Source organism: Podarcis tiliguerta (assembly GCF_965153285.1).
Source record: "Podarcis tiliguerta genome assembly, chromosome: 5".
In the NCBI taxonomy this organism is placed as follows: Eukaryota; Metazoa; Chordata; class Lepidosauria; order Squamata; family Lacertidae; genus Podarcis; species Podarcis tiliguerta.
In genome coordinates, this window is record NC_139538.1 from 43,911,954 (window position 1) to 43,937,462 (window position 25,509).

The 25,509-nt window shown below is 39.4% G+C and overlaps 1 protein-coding gene and 1 long non-coding RNA gene across 16 annotated transcripts in view; both read right to left on the minus strand.

Moving 5' to 3' along the window:
* Nucleotides 1–25,509, minus strand: part of NT5C2 (5'-nucleotidase, cytosolic II) — an 82,538-nt gene that overhangs the window by 40,431 nt on the left and 16,598 nt on the right. For 8 of the 15 annotated variants that reach the window (XR_014511646.1, XR_014511647.1, XM_083441550.1 and 5 more), the window contains exons 3-4: nucleotides 18,139–18,212; nucleotides 488–605 (exon numbers count right to left, since the gene is read on the minus strand). Coding sequence is in view for 6 of the 15 variants with exons in the window: in XM_083441550.1 (XP_083297676.1) it covers nucleotides 488–605; nucleotides 18,139–18,212 (192 nt within the window). In the remaining 9 variants the exon portion in view is untranslated. Of the gene's footprint in view, nucleotides 1–487; nucleotides 606–8,034; nucleotides 8,210–18,138; nucleotides 18,213–25,509 lie in introns of all 15 variants that reach the window. The other 7 variants (XM_083441554.1, XM_083441547.1, XM_083441546.1 and 4 more) reach the window with 4 other exon arrangements.
* On the minus strand, nucleotides 2,600–7,339 carry LOC310678183. Its single transcript, XR_014511677.1, has 2 exons — nucleotides 6,456–7,339; nucleotides 2,600–4,493 (listed from the first exon to the last, which is right to left on the minus strand). It is a non-coding gene; the product is annotated as an uncharacterized lncRNA (long non-coding RNA).

Consider the following 25,509-nt stretch of genomic DNA (forward strand, 5'->3'; position numbering starts at 1 on the left):
AGTGTGCTTCTCCCAAAACTCAAGGGGAACTTAGGAGCTACCTCTAACATAAAATGTTTCTGCCTTGTGGGCAGAAACACAGGAAAATCTTAGTACATATATATAAGGAACTGCCTAAAGAAAATCTGCCAAGCCTTACATATTTTATACGTATCTACAAATATTCTGCCTCAAATAGTTTAATGCAGGACTTTTTAAGCAACCCAGAATTTAATTGAAATTCATGTTTGCATAAATTAGGGGTTGTTTCCCCCAGTTTCTAACTATGTTCAGGTTTTCCTGGTATGCATTTCACTTCCAATACATTTACCACTGGGTTTCTTAAGACAAATTCTCTGCTGACAAATCCACTTCAACCAGCAAGAACCTCGTGCAATTAAATCTGCTTATGCATTACTGAACAACAGCATGCTAAAAATAGGTCACTTTAAAAACAAACAAACCAGTAAGTGGCATATACATATTTTTGTAGCTTACAATTATTTACCTGGTAGGGAATGTAGGATCATAGACAAAACTAAGCAGCTCTTGAGGGTATCCAATTGATACTAGCCGTTCAACTGTCAAGTCAAATCCAAGGGATTCATACTCTGGAGATTTATATACTGTGAGAAGATGTGAAGAAGATTTTGGTTAGAAAACACAAGCAACACGCACATCCTATCTAAGCAAGGCAGAAAATGTATATTAACTTTGCCATTCTCCTCTGGTTAAATGTACAGTTCAGCAGACATACAATGAGAGTGGTATTTAACACTGGTCTGATTCACATCTCACAGCGAGCCAGAGTATGACATACTGGGACTTTGCAAACATGCTGGTTCACAGCTAAGAGTTCACACCTGCTTTGCCTTCTTTGGGTATTTTAGGCCAATGTGGGACAGCAGCTAAGCTAAAGTTTGGCTTGGTGTGTCATCTGAATCCAGAAACATGGTTACATTACCTCCTCTTTAATGACAACCTATAACCATAGGACAAATCTTGGCTACAGATTGGAGTTATGCAGAAACCTTTACCAAAATCCTTGTTTTGGATACATGCTAAGCTACTGCACTAACCTATGATGCCTGGGGGAAAGCAAAACTGCTTGATCTCCTCCTCAGGAGCCAGCACATTTGCACTGTGGCTTGGCTTAGAGCAGTGGTTCCCAAATAGGGGTCCACGGAACACACCCAGGGGGTCCGCGTCCCCATCCCTTGCCTCCTCCCCCAAAAACATTTTTTTGTCATTTTGCATGGTGATATCACAAATTTTATGGTCTGTTTTAACACACTGCAATTTTAAATATATATTGGCCAAAATCGATTTTGAAATCATACTGCGACAACTATTTTGAGCAGGCAATACATAGCAATATAAAGGGAGAACAGGGCAGCTGATTGCAAAGCGCTGCCTTCTCTTCATGCTGAGGGAGAACAGGGTAGCTGATCGCCCTCACTTCAAGGCACTACCTTCCCCTGGCACTGAGGCGGAGCAGCTTTTCTCAGTCAGCAGGAAAGCAGCAGCAGCCACAGTAGACTTGCACCCCCCCATCCCCTCTCACTCAAACCATGTGGTGGAGGTGTCTCACTTTCTCTCTTCCCCCCTCACACCTGATCTCTGTGACTGTTCCTTCCCTCATCCCCACGCCTGATCTCCAATTTCAGACATTGTGATATATAGGAATATTGCAATGTTTAGCTGCTGATATATCATGATGCTGAAAACCAGATATCATTTTGTTCAAAAAATTGCTTTGCAGTAATGGGGTCCTCAGTAATTAGCTAATTGGGAACCATTGACTTAGTATGTTAGGCAAGCATGACCTTTGACAGACATAGCTGCCAGGATTCACCAAACAAACCCCATCAGCAGAAAGGCTTCTGCTTGTACAGCAGGGTTTCCCCCTTTCTCTCCCTGAAATTGGCTTGGGGGGGTATCAGAAAACCCCCCAGAACAGTGTGCACGGGGAGGTTGTTCCATCTGACAAGCTGATAGGCTTGGGCAATTGGAACATTTAAAATAGCATGATGTTGAATTCCACCCAGTGATTTTAAAATTTAATTCTACCAGGAATGCTCCGCAGAGTGGAAATACAGTTCATCTTTCAGCGACAGAATGCATCAAATAAAGCATTAGTTAGTGCCTCAGGGGAAATATATTCCAAACAGCATTAGCACACTCACCTTATTTCACCTCTACATACAGACATCAAAAGAGCATGAAACTTACGGCCACTGGTGAAAGTCAGAATGCAATTATGAATCCTAATTTTAGATCAAGCATCTAGTCAGGAGGTGTTTAAGATAATAATTTAAGTTGCCGTTTGCTAAAGGCCAGCTATCAGGTTAGCTTGTAATAGGTTGCCACCCTTATGGTAACCTGCAGCTACTAAGCACCCTCTTTACCTTCTAACCAATTATGAAGCCATCATCTTCTCCAATTTTGCAACCCCTTGTGTGTGTCCCTTTCATCTTCACCCCCACATCCATGCCTCCTATTCCCTATTTGCAACTACTTTTGCATACACTCCATTAACACCCTAACCCCCTTTTTCCTACCGACCTTTTTCCAACTGTCCTTTGCACACAGACTACCCCCCCATTTCCATGTCTCCTCCTTTCTTCTATTCTACAGACCCCTTTGCACACACCCCCTAGGATGATATATGCTACTGTCTCTTTAATGTTAATATCCGTTAGTTAGTTCAGTTAGAGAAAGTTAACTTCAGTCAATGGATGTTCTACATTATCTGGGTGTTTGCTTGTTTATGAAACATCTGTTTTACTACACTGAATCTGGAATTTCACGTTGAAGACAACACATGGTAGATTTTGGGAGTACAGTGGTACCTGGGGTTAAGAACTTAATTCGTTCCGGAGGTCCGTTCTTAACCTGAAACTGTTCTTAACCTGAAGCACCACTTTAGCTAATTGGGCCTCCCACTGCTGCCGCGCCGCTGAAGCATGATTTCTGTTCCCATCCTGAAGCAAAGTTCTTAACCTGAGGTAATATTTCTGGGTTAGCGGAGTCTGTAACCTGAAGCGTATGTAACCCGAGGTACCACTGTACTGTGGAATACGTGAGGGCTCCACATCCTTTATCTCTCCCATATGAGGCTGCTGAGTAATAGAAGAGGGAGAAAAATGAGTATGGTGAGAAGAGAGGGACACTAGCATTTCCCCCTTCTTTTCTCCCAATCCTCTTGCTCCTCCACAGCACTGAAAATGCCCTCTTCAACCCAATTTGCTCCCATCTGCCTATTACCATTGATGTTAGCCGCCCTGAGCCCGGCTTTGGCTGGGGAGGGCGGGATATAAATAAATATGATGATGATGATGATGATGATGATTATTATTATTATTACCAGATCCTTAAAACCATGAGCAGTGCCAGAGGGGGTCAGTGGGCAAAAGACTTTCCCCAAACTAGTTTCTCCCTCCCTCTACTTCCCACCCATTGCTGGACTCCTCTCTTTAACATAAACTGATATCTTTCTTTCAGGTATCTTAACATGTAGGACACAACTCACCCACCTGGAAATTTACTTTGCCCCTCCTGTCCCCATAATTTTTTTCTGGTATTGCCACTGCCTAAAACACACATTCTCTGTCTCTTTCTCTCTCACACGCACCCAGCCTACCTTCCTCCCTACTGCCCATACACTTCCCTATTCCTCTGAATGCGATCTTTACCCCCAATTCCACTTGCCCCATCCTCAGTTCCAGCTCTCTCTTCTCCCCAGTCTGTCACCAAAGGACTAAAACTGTAACACACAGAGATACCCTTCCCGCACCCCCAGCCTCAAACCCCCCAAAATAATTTACTACAGACACAAGTCCCCTTTTTTTCTTCCTGCCTCCACCCCTGCCTTTAGAACTTTGGGAAAGATCCACTGAAAACAGCACAATAACAAACTAGTGCAAAAATAGTATAGAGAGTGATATAAAGCTTACATTAGAAATACATATAGTGCATTTTTCTTATTCCAAATACCTTCAGTAGTTCAGTTCCACATGTGATTCACTATTACGCCTTGGTCTTTTTTTGCAACATACATGACTATCCAATTACACCTCATTCCGTATAAACATCTGCACCTTATCTAACATTTAGTCAAATTACCGATCATTTGCAATTTACTGCCATTATGAAGCCATCCTGTTTAACGAATGGAAAGTGTTAATTGATTATCCAATCCTAAAGTTGTTTCCAATGTAGTATGAAATTATTGTCAAAATGTAGTACGTACTAAGTTATTGTAGCACTGGTGGAAAGTTGTTGCACAAAACAAAACACAGGTAGATAACCAAAGACTGTTGTACAATGGATTGCACAATAATAATAAGATGTTGTGCAACAGAATGCACAACAAGAATCCACTGTTGTGTAATAATTTTCCACTAGTGTAAGTGTTGCATTTGATTACCTTTAAACTCTGTCTTCTGTTGGTGCAAGAGTTCTTGCATTAGTGGACAAGGAAGGCTGGATATGGCCCCTAGTAATGTGGGCAGCTGTCATGGAACTTTAAGGAACAGCAGTCTCTGTTCCAGACACAAGGAGACTGCAGACATGCATAACACACAGCTCTGCTAGTTTTCAAGAGGAGAAACCCTATTACTTCTTCCTTGTAGCAATCCTCATTTTGCGTGGAGAATATGTTCCAGACCCCCTTCGCATGTCAGCTGGACCCGCATAGAGCATTCCATTCCACATAGCCACCAACACTGTATTTATTATATGGAAGTTGGTTAGCATTCTTCCACCTTACCCAGTCAAGGAAAGAAATTGGGAGAAAAGGCCTTGACCCACCACTACGAACTTCCTAGTGCCTCCTTCAGATAGATCCCCCACAAAAAACCAGGGATCCCAAAGACTCCAGCATGGCCTGATTTGTTTCACAAACTAAAAGCACCTTTAAAGTCATTTCACCTGAAGACTCATGAAACCATAGCCCTATTCAGACATTTACAGAGATTAATGTGTGAGTAGGGCCACATCTGCATTGCACATGTCAGCTAACCTTCACCTGACACCCACACATACAGCATATCTGTATGGAAGAAGTCTATCTGTGTACATCTGTACATGTAGAGACTTTGATGAAACCTGGAGCCCCAAGTTGCGCTGGGTTCCAGGTAACAAATAAACATTTGCACATGCAACTGTTTACATGAAGGCACCGTCTGTAAACATTTGCACTTTACCCGTGGGTTATATTAATTTACTGTGTTAATAATCACTGTTTCAAAAAAAATGAGAAAATGACTGCAACGTGAAACCAACAATTATTTTGTATCACAATAGAAAAGACACATTGATTTGAATAGATTAAGAGCATGTATGAGCTTTAGGTAGGTAGAATAAGCTGAACACTAAAAAATACCAAGAAAACTTGTAACTGACTATTAACAGTGCAACTATTAACAATGTCAGAAGAGAAAAGACTATTCTGGCTGGAAAAGAAATGTGCACTCTTAAGAAAGTGCCATGAAAAGCTGACTACAACTGCAAAAACACACCTCTAAATGCTTGCATTCTGTATCCCCCCCCCCCCAGCATTCTCTTCCCCATTAAAACAGTGGCTTTCAAACTGTTGAGGCAACCATGAGGGTTTTTTTTTTAAAAAAAACTTTCCTGTATAATGTCAAATCACAGGCATATCTAGCACTCCTGCTGCATCTTGCTGTCATTGTTTGCCTGTACCCTTTTCCATGCAGTATCTCAACCCTGATGTTGCAGTGAGTGCTCTACCCCTCCACAGTGATCTAGCCACTGTGCCTAGTAAACATACAACCCTCGGTTTCTCTATCTCCAGAAATACTTAGACCACCTCTCTGATTGGGTGATAGTGGCTGATACCAATAGCGGTGCACATACGTCCCACCTTACACTTGTGCATGAGAGCTTGGTGCTTACTTGAAACGCTGGATGTTCAAGTCCTACCTCTGTCACATGTCCGTATATCTACTTCTGTCCTAATTAACTTTGCACAGAAACTCCAGTGCCAATTTTGAAAAGGAAACAAATTTTAAAGCCTCAAATACTCTTATTTAATCCATTGTAACTCATTAACTTACTCACTTAGCTTTCTGAGATTTTTAAAAGAAACTTATATTGGATCGCATCTACAAAGTATGTCATGTCAATGCAAATTGTCCATGAAGCCGGTTTGGCAACCCTTTGAAACAAACTCAAAGCACCTATTTATCTGAAATCTGGCAGACTTCATCTCCTTAAATGGGGCTACTGTGCCTGCAAATTTCATCAACTTCTGGCATGAGTTGATATTCCCATTATAATGATAGGGAATACATTCTCTCACTGCTGCTCACCCCTCTAAATGCCCATAGACTATTGAGAAACAAGAGGGGGTTATCAGCATGGGGGGGCAGGCTTAAAAGAGAATGCATATATTTTTAAAATCCTAAGGCTAACCCACCTAAAATACAGTCCAATAACTGGCAAATAATTACTGGTGTTGAGATCTGCTCTCTGACTCAATCCATAGAATCATAAAATTGTAGAGGTGGAAGGGACTCTCATGATCATCTAATCCAACTCCCTGTAATGCAGAAATATCAGCTATCCCATACAGGGATCAAACTTGCAACCCTGGAATTATCAGCACCATGCTCGAACCAACTGACCTTTTTTAATTTGAACTATTTTTTTAATTGAAATTTTGCCATACAAAATTTGCATATACATTATGGAGTTATTCCACTCCAAAAATGCAAACTTTTTTTTTTAAAAAAAGACCTACCTCTTCCTGAGTCCAAGAGAAGCCATTCCATGTTTCATCAAGGTGATCTCTCAAGCCCACTTTGTGAACTTGTACTTCATATTTGACATCCTCTAGATTACTCAAGTTTTGAAATTTACTCAAATACTGTATATATGACTAATGAAGAGAAGGAAGTATAATTGGGAAAATTTCCTACTTCACTTAAGTAACCCACTTGAGTGAGTATTTTTTATTCATGCATATAACATGAATCTGCAGTGTACATTAAGCTAAGAAGATGAAAATAGATTACAAACATCACACTCCGGTTACTGTGACATAGTTCAATATAAGTTTTCCTTTAATTAGACAACTGGGAATGGAGCTGGAATTCACAGAGCACATGTCCCTACTTGACAACACTCTGCACAGCAGTCTAGATTAATCAGGATGAACTACAAGCTCCTGACATTTTCCTGCAAGCTGTACAAGTGCTCATTTAGGTAATATGAGCTCCCAACCAAGCAAATTACAGCCAGTATGAATGACTGGGTACCAAAATAGGAATAGCATAACGGAAAAAGCATCCATAACTAATGTACAGGTAAACTGTACATTTGAGTGATAATCAGTTTAGGGGTACTCTCATTTTGACTCAAGGAAATCACCATTTTATAGTTCAAATCAGGGGAAATAAATACAGTAAATAGACAAAAGTACAAAGATTCACAAAATGTTTAGGGGTATGCGTACCCCCAGGAAAAAAAGCACTGGTGATAATAAATGATCAGTTCTCTAACTGCTTGATTATTGAGAAAGCTAATTAACAGTGAGATGAATAACTGCAAACCCTTAGTTACAGTAATTAAATTACAGTATTGCATTAAACAACAACAACAACAACAACAACAAAAGGCAAGTGAGATGTTGCCATGCATAATCTGTTGTGAAGTAAATCAGATTGGTGCAGTTACCCTAAATGTACTACTTTCAAACAAGTGTAATACAGCTGAAAGACAGTAAGGCTACTGAGAGATGTACTGAAATCATCATGTACATATGGAAACAAATTGTGTTCTCAAGTTTGGGGTGGTGTGTGTGTGTACCTTGGCAAACGGGGCAAAGCTTGAAGACAGAAACCTGCCGACAACATACACAATTTTTGTTCAAATCAACTGCAATACCAAAATAAATGTACTGCATTCAAAATTACTTTCATCCTACAAAAAGTATGAGTTTCCTTAAGAAATAAGCATGTCACGAGAGAAGCTACTCTGCACAGAAAGCTATATTGTAAGGTATAGAATACCCATGCATGCTAGTGTTACCTTTGCTGCCAAGTCCGGTACAGTAGCCATTTTTATAGTCTTTCTGAAAAAGATAAAAAAAAATCTGCAGCCACTCCAGGTAGTGCAAAATGCTGCTGCCAAGATTTTAACTCACATGAGGCAGATGCAGATGCAGAGTGTCACTCCAGTCTTGAAGGAGTTACACTGGACTCCCCTGTCAAAAAGAAAGAATCAAACTGACTTTAAATCTGCAACAGTGGTGGAGTGCTAACAATGGTGTGCTCGTTTGCTGGTGCTATTGGCTTCAGAAAGACCAAATACTGGTTTACCAAACATGGTTTGTCATTATCTACAAATCCACAAAAAAATCTCTCAGATCAAGATTTCAAAATGGATATTCTGCAGGTATCAGGCAGAGGTTGTTGTGTCTGTATATAAGAACGGAGTCGTACAATGTGGATCAGAAATTAGACTTCTGATGAAAATCTGGATCTTTTGAAATCTTATTCTAGCAAAAACAGAAATACTTACAAATTACAATATTAGATTATAAATTCTGTATCAAATATCTACTCATGTGCTATGGTTTAACTGGTATGTTTAAGTATTCCTTGCTTTTCCTGCCAAAATATAACTATTTTACTGAGGGCTGGTAACAAAGATAGCAGCATTGTGTAAGAAGTAAACATGGCACATTAACAAAATTTAGACACATATTTCCTAAGAAATGTGTTTAAATCAATACTGAATACAAAATGTAAACACATATTTCCTAAGAAATGTGTTTAAATCAATACTGAAACTTAAACCTAACTTTTTGAACCATTTCTATGAGCATCCAATATAATAATGAAATACACCAAGCTATTCCAAAAGAGTGTATCAACTAATAGCTCTAAGTAGTATATAAGAACAGAGGAGCTGTCTTATACCAAGTATGGCCATTGGTCCATCTAACTCAGTACTGTCACCACTGACTGGCAGCATCTCTCCAGGGTTTCAGACTAGGATCTCTCCCTGCCCTACCTGGAGATGCCAGGAATTGAACCTGGGACCTACTGCAAGCATAGCTGATGCTCTACCATTGAGCGACAGCCGTTTTCCTTACACTTGTTGATTTAGGTCTACACATTGGGAACCCCAAGGTGGTAAAGTGTGAAGGGGAGGCAACAGGCTCACATCCACATAATCCATCCAGAGTCCTGAACATGTAATGTGGGTATGGGGTCATGTATATTATAAGGCATATTCTTTAACCTCTAAAAGAAAGGATTGGTCTGTTAATGGGCAAATATCCATGTTACTGTAAAGGCAGGAAAGATAGATATGAGATTCGTGTCTCATGGGGTATGATTCAGTTGAGCTAGTAAGTCTACAAATCTGCACAAATGGCTTGAAAAGGAGCAACACTTGCAATCTTATGCCACCTAACTGGGAGTAAGCACCAATTAATGGAATCTACTTCTAAGTAGACCTGAATAGGGCTGCAATATTAGAATCATAGAATTGTAGAGTTGGAAGAGACCATGAGGGTCATCTAGTCCAACCACCTGCAATGCCATGGGGCTCAAACCATAACCCTGACATTAAAAGACTCATGCTCTACCAACTGAGCTATCTTGCGAAATGCGTATCTGGCATTACTTCTTGATACACAGTGGGACTTACTTCTGGTAAATATGCAATGGATTATATGCTGTAACTAACTAAAATGCAGCTATAAACTATATTTTGAACCACATTTTTGCACTATTAACTACATTCCAATATTCCCATAATAAATCTCCATGTCAGTAAATAAATTATTTACTTAGAATCTCTAGGTAACACTTACACTGCTGTAAGTATAAAATTCAATGATTAAGCAACTTTGAGTTGGGGTTTGAATACTTCTAATACTCCAATTTTTGGATACTTCTAATACTCCAATTTTTGAATACTCCAATACTTTGGAGAATTAGCTATGATATGATGAAACTATTTCTTAACAAAGTTGGGAAGGTCACAACCAAGCACAAGATGTGGGAACTCTAGAGATGGTTCTGCTTTGTTTGAAATAATCTAGTCTTATACTCACATCTGGCCCTTCAGAGATTACAAGGAGCCTTCAGCTATTCTTACACCTCCATGTTTTCCATTGTGTGATTCTAAAAAATCTAATTATATACCTGCCACATGTTAGTACACATGCATTTAGGTATTTATTCCAAAGTATAGTCTGAGTGTACGTGAGGTCACCACCTTACAGAAGCTAAACACATATACCATGCCACGACAGAAGGCAAGATACAAAGAAAAGAAAATGTGTTTTCCCCCATAAATCTATTTAACAGAGTTCTAAAGATTATGAGAAAAAAATATACATATATTCTGTTGCAGACCACTGACCAATTCAAAATTTGCAGCAGCATCCATACCCTGTAAAAATGTCTCTTCTGCAACAGTCACAATTTTGATAGCCAATCTGGGAAGTTATTATTTCTTGCACCATAGGTTTCTTGACAATAACCAGCATAAATAGCTGGATAAACAAGACTTATCACTAGTAATTGCTTTGATTCAGGCAGAGGAAGCAATCTAACATGTTAGATTTTTAGTAGCTACTGTATGAGAGGAAGGCCCTTTTGTTGGACAATGCGGCATCTTTCATTTGATAACCTCTCCAGCTGAGGGTGTTGGAGCTACATTGGGCTAGAGTGGGCAGGGGTAATTGGTCAAAATTGCCTTTCCCAAGAAGGGATGTTTCCACTAGTCCAATGAGCAACAATTGGAGATCACCCACTGACTTTAAGGTGCTCAATGATCATTAAGCAGATTAAGGAAAGAGAATCCTGCTGCTTTTTCTGCTGTTAGGCTTGCTTTCTGCAGTTTTTTGGAGTTTCAGTCCAGGTCCAATTCCTCAGCAAACCATGTCTCACAAATTAGTAGTCTGTTAGTTAATGATTTAATGAGAAGCAACAGTAAGACATACACTTTTGTCTAATGACAGTACAAAATTCATTGGGCACCATCACAAACTTTAAGCATGTTTCCAGCTTAAACTACCATCAATGAACTATTTTTTTTAAGCAGCATCATAAAAAACACATATGCATCCAAATCTGTCATCCAAGTAAACTAATACAGTTTCTAAAAATAGCAAATTAACAACTTCTTCAGAAAAGATTTGATGTACCATTGACCATATGTCCACAAAGAAATAAACATTTTCTCAAACATTTTCTGTTCCATCCACACTCCTTAGTTTTGAACTTATGTCGCCATTTGCACTGCTCAGCCAATCCCAAGCCAAAACTACTGCTGTGCTCTGGAGACCCCTCCAACCCATCTCAAGGCAGTAGAATATATTTACTTAGTAACTGGTAGGACACCCTCAGGCACTTTTGCTCCTTCCCCCTTCTTCGTTTGCAGCCTTAAAGGCAATCCAGCAATTCAGCCAACCAGGGCAGAGAAATTAGCATAACACATATGTGTGCCCCCCCAAAGGAAACTGGGCATTGCCTCTGAACCCAAGTAAGACAAATCAGAATCATTCCTCAATGTTCAGCATGTCCAGCTGTTTCTCTGCAAAACCACTAAAACTGTACTGTGTCCTACTTTTACAGAGTTGTTGCAAGGACAAAAAACTATAACACACTTTGGAAAATTTAAAAGTCTGATACAAAAAGAAAGAAGCTGCAGGGGATGGGTCCAATGAGAACTAATGCCAGTGTACTGGAAGAAGCAAAGATCACCAGTGTCAAAGCAATGATTCTTAAACAACTTTGTTGGACTGGTCATGTTGTTCAGATTACCATCTTTCAAAGCAACTACTCTATTCCCAACTCAAGAATGGAAAGGTTTAAAGATGTTCTCAAGGCAAATCTTTAAAAATGTAGCACCGACAACTGGGAAACACTGGCCTGTGAGCGCTCCAATTGGAGAACAGCCTTTACCAAAGGTGTCATGGGCTTTGAAGATGCTCGAACTCAGGATGAAAGGGAGAAACGTACTAAGAGGAAGGCACGCTTGGCAAACCCTCACCATGATCAACTCCTGCCTGGAAACCTATGTCCTCACTGTGGAAGTACGTGTGGATCCAAAATTGGCCTCTCTAGTCACTTACGAACCCACTGTTAAAACTGTGTTTATGGAAGACAATCTTACTTGGCAACGAGTGATCGCCAAAGATCATTTCCAAGCATCTCCATTGGCTTCAGTGGGCACCAGCAGCCACTGCTGGTTAGGATAAAAATGGTTATGGTTCATCTCAGCATTTTCCTTAACTGCTATTAAGGCAGCCACAGGGAATTACTCAAAGAATAAGGTGAGTGGGGCAGTGTTCCTGATTTCTTAAGGACAGCTAAGAAGGAATCACTACTCCCCTGGCACAAAGTATCTTATAAATATAGCACTAAATATTGCCAGCATCTATTCAGGTATCTGACAGCAACAACAGACAATATTTCTAAACTTGGAATAGATCAGAAAAACATTTTACTTGATACATTTGACACTGTCAAGATGACATACTCTTTCCTTTTCTTTGGCACCGCTATATTAAGGGATCAAGCTCCTTAATTGACTCCAAATTTAGACAGTTCATATTCCACAGCATATTTTGTCGTGTTCTTCGGTGTTTGACTCCTGTTTTACCCTTGCCCACCAAAATCTATACTTACATTTTTGCAAACAATTTCCACTGTGAACTATGTGTTGACACCAACATTGAAAATAAAATAAACTAAGACTAACAGCTGACAAAAGAGGAGCTAATGTTGCTGGGTGGTTCCTATATTTGGGAACTGGGAAGGCTGTCTGTTCTGGACTGAGTTGTACCCTGCCTGAAGAAATAGGTATGTAGCTTAGGGCTGCCTCTTGATCAAACAACATTGCTTGAGGCCCAGGTAGTTTTGCTAGCATGGAGTGTATTTTCAGCTCTGGTTGGTTTGCCAGCCATGGCAATTCCTGAGCTAGGAGAGCAGGGTATAATAGTAATCTCTGCTCTAGTAACTTCAAGATGGATTACTGCAGTGTACTGTAAACTGCTTGGAGATTTTCTTACAATCAAGGAGTATATAAATTTTGAGCAACTATCTTATGCATCTCAACAAGTTTAAACAACAACAACTCCTAACCCTCATAGCTATAAACACTTGAGAAATCAAAACATTGTAAGATATCAAAACCCCAATATAAGCGATATAATTAATTTTAATTCCAACAGTGACAAAATTATGAATGTTCGGCTCATTCATGGCTTATCTGGAAAGTCAGATAAGAAAAGATCTGTCCTGTTTTTGAATATTCCAGGTAGTCTCACAAAAAACATTGGCTTGGATTCTGAAACAAGTCAACAAGAGTGTTCATAGAAAATAACTTTCTTGTCCCCTGCTCCCTTTTGCCTTCACACCTGCACCCCCCAAAAGTCTACCTGGAGGGCGAGGGCATACCCGAGCAAAGTGGGGTATGGTTCCTTGCTGGCTCCTCATGACCCACCCCACATTGTTCAGGAAGGTCTCTGGCCACCCACAGGAAGTTCAGATGGCTGTAGCAGGAAATAGGAGACAGAAAACTTCTGTCTGTTAACTTCCTTAAGTTACCTTTTTTTAGGATCAGAGCCAGGATGTCAAGAGAAATACAAAATTATGCCAAATGCTGGCGGAGTTCCACAGTTCAGTTAGCTTTGCTTCCTAAAAAAAATTACATCTACTGCCAAACACATAATTTCTACATTACAAATTTGCCAAGTCTGCTAAAATGATTTCTGAAGGAAGAATGGTTTAATAAAGAATACTGTGCATACCATACAAGATTGTTATTAGAATTAATAATTAATAATTAGAATTATTAGCAATATAAACACACTAATTATCTTCCATTTGCTCCATATCCTGGAAAGTTTACATATACATTGTATATGAATATCTCATGAGCAATGAGATATTCAAAATTATTAAGTCCTCCTGTACCAAAATTATTAAATCCTGTACAAAACCTTTGAAATTGTATCTATACTTGCTTGAACATATGTAGAAACTCTTATAATCAGTTCATTATTCCAAAGAAATCAAATTTCTGGTTAACCAAAAATTTATCAGGTTGTCCAGAGTGACAAGGAAACATTGTATTTATCAGTCATGCCTGTATCTCACCTTCATCCAAGTTGCTTATGGAGCAGAGTCCATTTCCCCCCTCACTACAACACTGTGACATATGCTCATCAAGTGACTAATGTAAGGTTATCTAATGAATATCATGGTGAATCTGAGACAGTTGTTTCCTAAAGCTAATGGAATAAACTTGTGGGTAGAAGGAGAGGAAATATTAACATATTTCTAGATTAGCTAACTAATAAGTATGCTTCCACGCAACCTTACTCAAAAGTAAATCCTCATGAGTAAATCCTACTGGTGCCATAATGTATAAACTTAAATACAATGCCCTGCCTGCATCTGTCTAAAAGTTAATTCTCCTCTATGATCCAGCTCTTCATTAAGAAGCAGAAACTAACCAAGATCGAAACACCATTTCCAACTTAACTCTCTGCTATTACTACAATGCTGGCAAACTGAAATTTACACAGCAACATCACTAACCCAGTGATGTAGGCTAACAAAATTAAACACAAGGCAAAGCATCTGAAACATGAAGCTAGCTAATATAACACAATGATTAAATTTTAAATTACCCACTTGTGTGTTTATATGACTTCCAAATGAGTTACACTTCAGCAACTAGTTGCCATCCAAAGTGACGAGAGCAATTAATGTACAAGGACACCTTCCCAAATGAACCCACCCATGGTAGTTACATATTTTCATATTGACAATGTTGAAGTTACAAAAAAAAATCCTTTTTACATTAATTCACTGATATACATCCCTTTCTCGTTTGTCAGTATTAAAGCACCAAATAAAACATTAGAAGTAGAAATGTCCTGGATTGTTTTGGTGTGTCTTATAATGAAATGCTGCTATTGAAGGTTCCAATGTCAGTTGGAAGAATAGTGGACGGGATAGCTAAACCCTTCTTCCCAGACCAATTTTGCACACTCGGTTGTCTCTAGTACAAGAGACATTTAATGGAAAAGCACCCAGGTGAAAATGTCTAAGTCCTCATATTCATCTTCCTCTATAGACTGCAGCTGCATTTGGTGAAAAACAAAAACATTGGCTGGGGAAGAACTGCAAATCACTCATGCAAATCACTCATCCTAAATAACTTTCCCTACGAAGGAGTAAATCTCTAAACACATGTAACAAAGCACAATATAGCAATACAGAACAAGGGAATATAAGTAGTTATGAAGTATGCAGGCTTAGATGCTTTTCTGTCATAAAGAGAATGTATTTAGGAAGCCAGAATGCTAAACTATTTTAATTAACATTTTTCCTGATGGACTTTGAACAACTGTATAGTCAGCCCTCGACACATTAACAGAATATACTTGCAGAACAGAAGATACCATAAACAGAAGTACAGTGGTACCTCAGGTTAAGAACTTAATTCATTCCAGAGGTCTGTTCTTAACCTGAAGCGTGCTTTTGCTAATGGGGCCTCCTGCTGCCGCTATGCCACTGGCAAGCGATTTCCGTTCTTATCCTGGGGCAAAGTTCTTAACCTGGAGCAACCACTTCCTGGTTAGTGGAGTTTGTAACCCGAAGCATCTGTAACCTGAGGTACCATTGTACTCAGAATCTTTCAATGAAAGTACTACCATGTAATAAAACAAAAGTTATTACGTATTTGTAGAAATATCCTCTGGTACAGAATTATTGTTTTTGGCTAATATGCCCAAGTACAGAACATTAGTTAGATATTTTTTTAAAAAATCCAGAGGCCTGATTTGCCAGGTTCCTGGGATAAGATCCCAGAATGTCTGCCCACTTGTGCAAAAGGAACTCCAATAGCAAAATGGCTCTTCCCGTTTCTCTCCTCCATATTGCAGTCCACACATGCCTCCCAAAACTGTTCCAGAGGGTGCCTCAAATCTGCAGAGGAGATTTGGGGAGCTTGAAGAAGACCCATTGTACTGGAAGAAGCTGTTCATGCAATGCTAGATCTCACCCATAGAAATATGAAGTTGCCACCTATGAGCTACAGGGAGCCCTAGTTGATAAAGTATCTCTGCCCCAGCTAAAAATGTGTTAAGGAAAAGCATAAGAAAGCAATATCCATTTATTTAATTAAAGCAACAGCTCAGATTACTAAAGGCCCTGTGTGCTAGCAGCCAAATCCTGTAATAACTTAGAAGCTAACTTCTAGGTGTAGGAAGCTTAGAAGCTAACTTCTAGGTGTAGGAAGCTAGTTTTCAGTGCTACCCTATCAGAGAAGCTTGAGGAGCCACAGTAAATTAGTCTAAGCTCCAATTTTGGAGAAGGGGTAAAAAGAATACTCCACTATTACATATATTCTACAGAATACAAATCTAGCCAGTCGAAGCATCAGCTTAGGTTTTTTAGTTTTTTAGTTTTGTTTTGCTCATGGCAGACCAGCTTTCCTAGGTTATTTAAAGCCAGCAAAAAACTAGGAAAGGTTGCCTTTAAAAAAAAAAAATCATACATGACTGACAGTGCCTGTGGTTCTGAAATGCATCTGGCAGAGGTAATGGCTACAAGGAACACGACTTTAAAGGATAGTAAGCCTAGCAGGACCAACTTGAGCGGATGAAAAGGAGGTCATTGTAGAGCCAATAGAGTGGTATGCAAACCCCAGATGAGGAACCTATGTTGCACTGGCGGGGCTTGAAGGAAAATGTGGAAGGAATGGAATGGGTGAGTAGACAATGTCGATCTGGGTCTTTGGAGACAATAGATGGAAGTGTCAAGGTCTGACAATGCAAGGTGTTGGGCTTCAGGCCTAGAGATAAGCATTCCTGCAGAAAGAGGAGGTCTGAAACTGCTGCTTGTCTTGGAAAAGTTAATTTATTTGACACCCACTGTGATACCAAAAGGGTTTTTTTATCACCCTCTAAGGACTGCCCTAAATATGCCCTTTTTATAATCATTATTGTTTTTAGTTTGCTGACTGCTTCTGCAAGGGCTGTAATACCAACATCTTTGTGTTCCAAGCCCCTGCTCACCATTTGTCCCTTTAGAAAAATTAAACATTTTACCAACTGTTTCCAAGGTTCCTCTGCTGTGATTCTGTGATGCAATACATTTGTGACCCTCCAAGATCCCCACAACTTGTCTTTTAATTTTTATTACTAAATTTAATGATCAATAAATAATGATTAAAAATGATTTAAAATAGTGTAGAATGGGAGTGTCTTTGGGAAGATAGCCTTGAGAACTGTAGTTCTCACCACACCCAGCTCTACACTTTGGTCTCATCCATGTTGACATGCAGTCTCAATGCGATCCTCAGCCCAAAAAAGGTTAGCTACAGCTAGAGGAAGCCAGTGAAATAAACATTGTAAATAAATTCGATTACTGAAGTGACACACAGAAGGCATGGAACACAGGCAAAAGTGGCTTGAAAGAAGAAACAAAGAAACTGCAGTATTCAATAGCAAACATTAAGAGAGTGGAGCAATAATTTAGTGGTATCAACTGAAAGGAAAAAAGACATATCTTTAAAATGTTTAATGGATTATAATGAGACCTTAGGTAAACTTAATCTGGAGGGAGGGGGAAAACTACACCAATATTGCAAATTTGGGAACAAGGGGAAGCAACACTACCCAGAACAAAGGAAAAAGAAAATATGATTAAGCTTTAGGAGGAAATACTTTAAAGATATTTATAGCGCAATCCTATACACATATATTCAGAAGTAACTCCCACTGTATTGTGGGGGGCTTACTGCCAGGTATGTATATAAAGGATGGCAGCCCTAAGGGACTTCATTTATCTATAGTGGCAGGGTTCATCAATTAAAGTGAACAGACTTTCGCAAAAATGGGCAACACACCTCCCTTAATGGACGCTTCTATGTGCCTTATGGCAAAGACAAGCCAACTTTTCTCCAGATGTTTGTCAAAACTATCAGGACAGCAACATGTCCCCAGCATCTGTGTGCTACTCAGCTCTTCCCTACTCTAAAATGAATGCTACTGAGAAAAACACCTGCTACCATGAGGAATACCAATCTATTTCTGCTTCCTGTAGATGTGAGGTTCAATTATAGATAATATACATATTCATCATATACACTCACCGGCTAATGTATAATCCATATCAAATCCAAAGCACTTTATTTTTTCCATGGCTAGACTTCTGTTCACAAAAACCCTGTAAAAGGAAAGTAAGAAACCCAATGGTAAACATTTTTGACATGAAATCTGAAGGGAGCCTATGTAATAATTAAGTTCCTAAAGTGTCCAAGGATTGCTAAGGAGTTTGTCAATGGACCACATGACTTGACAAGTTGTTGTTGTTGTTATTATTTATATCCCACCTTTCAGGATGCCAAATCCTTCCAAGGATTACAAGTAAAAGCAAGATACATTAATAAAATCACCACAATCTATATCAAAACATAACAATAATAATATATTATGGCTGGGTTTCCCCAGGCACTCTGGGCGGCTTCCAACAAAATATTAAAATACAGTAGTCCATCGAACATTAAAACAGGGCTGCCTTCAGATGTCTTCTAAAAGTCTGGTAGTTGTTGTTCTCTTTGACATCTGGTGGGAGGGCATTCCACAGGGAGGGTGCCACTACCGAGAAGGCCCTCTACCTGGGTTCCCTGTAACTTGGCAGTGAGGAAACCACCAGAAGGCCCTCTGCACTGGACCTCAAGCCATCAGGACCCTACCCACAGAGCAGTTGGTGGTAGATAACCCTATTGGGGGCAGAGGGGAAACCTTCTGATATCAGAATTTGTTTCCCTCTTTCTCCTAAAATCCTACCCACAAGATAGCTGGTAGCAAATGGCCCTGAGGAGGTGGGGAAGCATGGCAGACAGTCCAGTGTGGCCATTTACTTGGGAGCAAATGCCATTAGGTTCTGTATACTTATGTCAGAGTAATTTTTAAAAAAAGAATCCATTTATATAGTCATCCCGTATGTTTTCTGCATACATCAGAAAACAAATTAAACGACAATGAAAATACAATATAAAACAATAAAAGCTATTCAAAACTTTAAAAACCCAATTAAAACAGAGACATTAAAAAAAATAAAACTATGAGTAAACATGCATAGAACTGAGCTGTTGATCTGCTACAGAAAACAAATTATTAAACACTGCTAGATGCTATCCATTGTAGTTTTACCTACTGGTTTCCTAACTACACCAGAATTTTGTATTTACATTATATGACATACTATAGAATAATATAATTGTAGAATTGGAAGGAACCCCGAGGGTCATCTAGCCCAAGTCAGGAATCTCAACTAAACCATCCATGACAGATGGCCATCCAACCTCTGCTTAAAAACTGCAACGAAGGAGAGTCCATCACCACTAACAAAGTCAACCATGCTAAATTGGAACATAAACATAAAAACAAAAAGTATTAACTACTCTGTAAAGCTCTCTAGTGATAAAAGAAAAAGCAGGTGGTGGGATATTAAAAGGGCATTACATAGACATTTGCCTTCTAACTGAAGTTAACTATGAAACTGTTAAAAATTACAATTACTCACAAAACCTAACCCTGTATTAATATATCACTGAAGAACTTACTGGGGGGGGGGGGACCCTTTGCAACCTCACTGTAGCCTAACCAACATATACAAATGAATTTGTTTCCAATTTTATAGTCAAAATACTATTTCACTTGAACATTCCAAGAATGTGTGAATGATATATGCAAGATAAAGAGAAAATCTGTCAGATACCATATCTCCTCACTTAAACCCAATCCTTCCTGGGTCTGAAGCCAGGGCTTTCACTACGTGACCATGCCAAAGCTAGGAATTTTTTTGTTAAAGAAATTCCACTATCTGCTCTTCCTTTTCCTCCTCCAGACATCTGTTCTGCCAACAACACTGTGTGCTGTCCCTAACATCACAACTCATTTGTTTTCATCTGCCTTCGTGCATTCCTACCAGTCTCCCTCAGAATGTCTTCATGTGTTTCTACCTGTCCTTGTATTTGATTGGACTCTAAAAACTGCTCTTTGGCAATGCATCTCTAATTTCATGGCTCTGATCCATGGTTTGCTCTTGACTTTCCTCTTCGTCTCATACCCTAATGACATCTGGATGATATCCAGATTCAGAACAAGCCAAGATTTACGGCACAACAGAGGAGGAGGAAGGAGATTTGATCCTGCAAACAAGTGCTGCTCTTCAACTTAACTTGTTAAAGAGAAAACTACAAAGTCAGGTATATTTGATTGTGAATATGGTTACACCAAGTATTTTCGTGCATACAATTCAACAGTAGACAATTAGTGAACCATGGACTATCAACAGAGATGCTGACAGGCTCACCACTCACCTGTGCACAACATCACAGCACATTTGTACCCCATCTCGAGTAAGCAGTGTATCAGTCTAGGACTTTCAACTATGAATTATCTGAAAACAGCAAGTATGGGGTAGCTGGAAGGTAGAGCTTTTGTCCCTCTCCCTCGTGCTCTGCTGTCCCTTGGACAACCAGCTAGATGCCTACTCAATGTAGTAGTTCTGTCACTTTTATCCTCTCTAAAAAATCCAGAAACCAAAATTACAACCGCCAATGCCCTTTATGTTAAAAGGTCTTTAATATCTAAAAGGGGAGATTGAATTTACCTAGCTGCATACTTCAAAATACAGATTTAATTTCAGGCTGCACATAGGAATGCTGCGCATAATGCCATCAACAATTTAAATCCTTTACTAAGGGAAAGTTGACAAATTGAAGAATCATAGAATTGCAGAGTTGGAAAGGACCAAGAGGGTCATCTAGTCCAACAGCCTGGAATGCAGGAATCTTTTGCCCAATGTGGGGCTCAAACCCACGACCCTGAAATTAAGAGTCTAATACTCTGCTTAGAGTGAGCTGCAAGGCAACAAATTACTATTATTTCTAATATCTGATGAATGGATAAATTCAGTACATTCTGAATTTATGTCTTCAGCATTGCTAAGAAAATGGTGGTATACAAGTATAAGTATAAGCATGCACCGTTACGTCTTAAGGCTTTGCTTGGATGCTCCATTCAGACTGCTAATATGATGTGGATAATTAATCTAACCTTTCATTCACACAGAACTGAGAGAACAGATGTAAAAAGGAAGCAGGCAAATACATATAAAAAGGGAGAGCTATCTATTACTTACATTCTAAGATATTTTTCCTCCCAAAACCAAGCACTGAAAAAGCAATTAGCATCACTAAAAAGAAATTTGAAAAAATGAATATTTGTATAGCAAACTCTTAACATCCAAGCTCACGCTATCCTATTTCTGCACCAGTAATCTTACCTCATCTCACTTGGATGCTCCTCTTGTAAAATGCGTAGCTGTCCAATTCAGAAACTTGCCTAATCACATTACCTAATTTTCTTCATCTATACATAATTTTGCATCAGTCTGACTTGAAGCACGAAGTCTGAAACAAGACTGAGGGTACCACATATCTCCTTAGCCAGTGTTACATAATAAACATCCGTGGCTAATTTAACAAGTCACTGGATATCACTGTTCTACACAAGTCCATTTGGAATAGAGTTTCTCTGGCTATAGCATTTTTTACCCTTAACTTTCCATGCTTCTTCAGGAGTCACAGTTTCCTGGCAAGCTGCCTTATTTGGCAGTGAAGCATATAAAGTACAGGGGGGGGGGCAGTAACAGACGGGGAATTAAAGTTGACAATCTTAAAAGTTACATAATAGCCAGCATCATACTATATTAGGGGGGGAAACAAACAGAATAAACATTCTTGCAAATATTTCATGATTCACTGAAGACACTGTCTGGAAATAAAGAGAAAAGCAGCATCACTGAATATCCTGCTTTAAAATTAAGCAGAGATATTTAATCATCCTCTTCTCACACAGAATTTGGATCATCTAGTGCCTTTCAGTTTGGCAGAAAAAGAGGGTCACTAAGTGGTGGCTTCTGTATACTTGTAGGATTCTCCAGATATACAGAAGCATAAGAAAAGAAAAGAAAAGGCGACCAATCAATCAATATTTCTCCCCGTGCATTATTACATTCATATCCCAGCTTTAATCCCAGCAGCTCAAAGTGGCATACATACTTCTCCTCCTTTCCATTTTATCCTCACAACAACCCTGTGAAGTAGATTAGGTTGTGAGGCTGTGACTGGTGCAAAGCCACCCAGTGAACTTTGTGGGGCTGTGTGGGGATCTGAATCCTGGTCTCCCAGGTGCCAGTCAAACGACACTCTAACCACTGTAATAATGTGGCATGATTATTTAATGTGATTAATTCTTTACTACCACCTAGCATCTTCACTGTACAGCTTGCACGGCATCACTTTACTCAGGCCTCTGCCAGCCTAAAGTATTTTCTTTTGTGGAACCGACCTCTTTTGCTGAATTTATACTGTTCTGTACCATTTGAAACTGTCTTATGTAATTCTAATGGTTTTATTTTTAAAAAATAATTGAAGACTCTAATATTGTAGCCCACCCTGGAATCTTATGGCATTTACCAGCGCCATCAGCTGATGGACAGGTGGCTGTGATTTAGGCAGATATGGTCTTGTAGGTCATCTTGGCTCCCCTAGCTGACCAAGATTGACCCTCAGGCTGGAGATTCGCCACCCTTGCGTCTACAACTGCTAAGCCACAGTAGGGAAGCCACACTCACACACACTACATCAGACAATCAGGATCCATCAGCTGATAGGCAGTGGGAGTGCTTCTGACTCAAGGAGGGGAAAGTAGAAACTGCATCTTCTTCCCTGTGCTGCTTTTCGAAGCAGCGCCTGCAGCCCCTTTCAACTTCCAAAATCAGAAATTGAAAGGAGCAGTGTGGAGCTGCTTGCAAAAAGATCAGTTTGGCTGTAAGTGCCTATACCCTCCTGAAAACAGGAATGCACAGCCAAAGCAAGCAACTCCATCTCCTCTCTCCAAGAATGGGGTGGGGGGAGAGAGACTTGGGAAAACTTTGACTTTGCCCTCAACTCTGACCCCCAATGTTTGGGGTCAGAAAGTTGTTGTTTGCTTAGGCTGCAAATGCTTCCATATGACAGCACTGGGAGACAAAAGTGGCTTCTCCTGCCTAGAGGTATTCTTTAAAGAAGCCCAGCACTAAATGCCACACTAAGAAGGTGACCTCCCAAGCATTGTTCCCCTGCAAGAAACTCTAATGCACTGAAAAGTGCTTAGTTCGGGCTGGGTTTTGGAGTCCCAAAGTCAGGACTTCAGAGCACCTCATCAGCAGCGATGCAGTGCTAAAACGAAAGGGAAAACATTTCTTTTTAATAAAATAATAATAATTGCATTTTCCCATTACATACATTTGTTTCTTTCTAGTTTTTCTGATCACTTCTTTTAAACATCTAGTACAACATCTAATACAATAGTAAGCATCTATTACAACCATAGAACATCTCTAGTCACGTCCTGTCATATGAAGACTTCCCAGCCTATCTTTGCTTGACATCCTAGATTTTAATTTGATTTTGCTGCATCTCTTTAGTTTGTATTTCCCAAATTCAAACCCAAATTCTAGTATTAGCAATACAAGGAGAATGTTCGAAGAAACAAAAGCTGATTCAAATCAAGAAAAAGGTTAATTCATTTTACGTTTCCTACTAACATTTCTTCAAGTATTTCTTAAATAATTGTGCAAATTATAATACTAAAGCCATCTTTTAAAAAATGTTTCACAGAAATGAAAGATACATATAGGAAGAAACAAAGAATACTCTCACCCTCATCTTTATTGACAATTGACAGTGTTATTTATACTGCTGCTTCATGCTTATAACCACACCTTGTATCTGTTCATCATATGTATGTTTTCCTTTTTTAAACCTATGAAATGAAATTTGTTTTTAAAAATCCCATATGGTCTCTCTATTAAAACCAGCACCCATAACAGTGAAGTTAGCAGCATAGTCCTATACATATCCACTGAGAATTAAATCCCAGTAAGTTCAATAGGGTTTACTCCCAACCAGTTAGGTATAGGATTGCTGCCTAAATGTAGGAGAATAGGTATGTACACACTGGGCAATTTTGTCTTTTCTTCTTTCCAGTATTGCTCCTTTCTACTTCATTCTGCCTGGGCTAGCTCCACCCTTACAAAACAAAGTAGCAAACAAAAATAAAATACCCATGACTCATAGGTCAAAGCAAGGTTTAATAGTTAATTGGGTAGACTAGATCAGTTTGTTTTTATCAGGTGACAATGAAGTATACTCTGCCTACCAAACCCTTTACCTACTATACACAGGCACCTAAATATTCGTATCTGATAAATCTCCTTTACCTGGATGTATCTAGCAGAAGCAATGGTTCTGTTTAGAGATTAAGGGTTGTATCTATATTTTACTCAAAATAAACTCACTGAAATTAATGAGCCTAAGTTAAACATGTTAATTAGCTTCAAAAGGTCTACTCTGAGTTGGACTAGTACAAACTACAACTCCAGGGCTGCAATCCTAAAATAAGGGATGCATGAAATCCAAAGGCCTTTCAGCCACTTCTCGCCAGGCTCAAACTTGAAGGGCAGACGTGGTTGAGGGAAGAAAGGGGGAAGGGGAGGTTTAGACATGCTCAGAAGTGTGGCAAAATTTTCTGGTGGTTTGGGGATGTGACAGGAAACCTAGAGAGCTATTTGCATTTATATCCCGCTTCTTTCTCCAAGGAGCTCAAGCTGGCGGACATGATTCTTTCCCACTTCATTTAATCCCCACAACAACCCTGTGCAATAGGTTAGGTTGAGCGGCAGTGACTGGCCCAAGGTCACCCTGTGAGCTTCATGGCTGAGTGGGGATTTGAACTATGATCTCCCAGGTTTTGGTCCAGCACTATAACTACCACCACACACTGGCTCTCATGTTTCCTTTAGATTCCAAATGCTTTCTGGCAAGCCCCAGAGCACTAACTTTTTAGCCCTTCCAATGTAAGTGCTATGACCAATTGATTTATGATCCGAGGATGGCAGACTAACAATAGGACTGTCATGCCTATATTTAATACTGATCTAGTATTTTTTTTTTAAGAACAACTATGTATTTACAATTTTACACATTTTTAAACAGATGGGGGGGGGACTTAATCATCTATTTTTAGTCATCCTGCTTCTTTTTGCAATACAAGAACTATTTCAATTAAAACATTAGCTTGATCCACCTGTGTTTCCACACCTCACATTTTCTTCACAAGCAAAGCAAAGCAAAGCAAAGCAAAGCAAAGCAAAGCAAAGCAAAGCAAAGCAAAGCAAAGCAAAGCACTAATCAATTCATAATATCTTTTTGTGCCTAATTTAGACCCCAACAGGACACACCACTTTACAACATCATACTGGTTCAGAGAAACCTATGATACAAATATAGACTATATGTCAAAAGTAAAGCTGAAGTAAATATAGAGACAGTATTAGAATTCTAAACTAGAGGCCTAACTTCTAGACCTTTGCCCCTGCCCTATGGGTAAAGCTGCCTTTGAAAGCA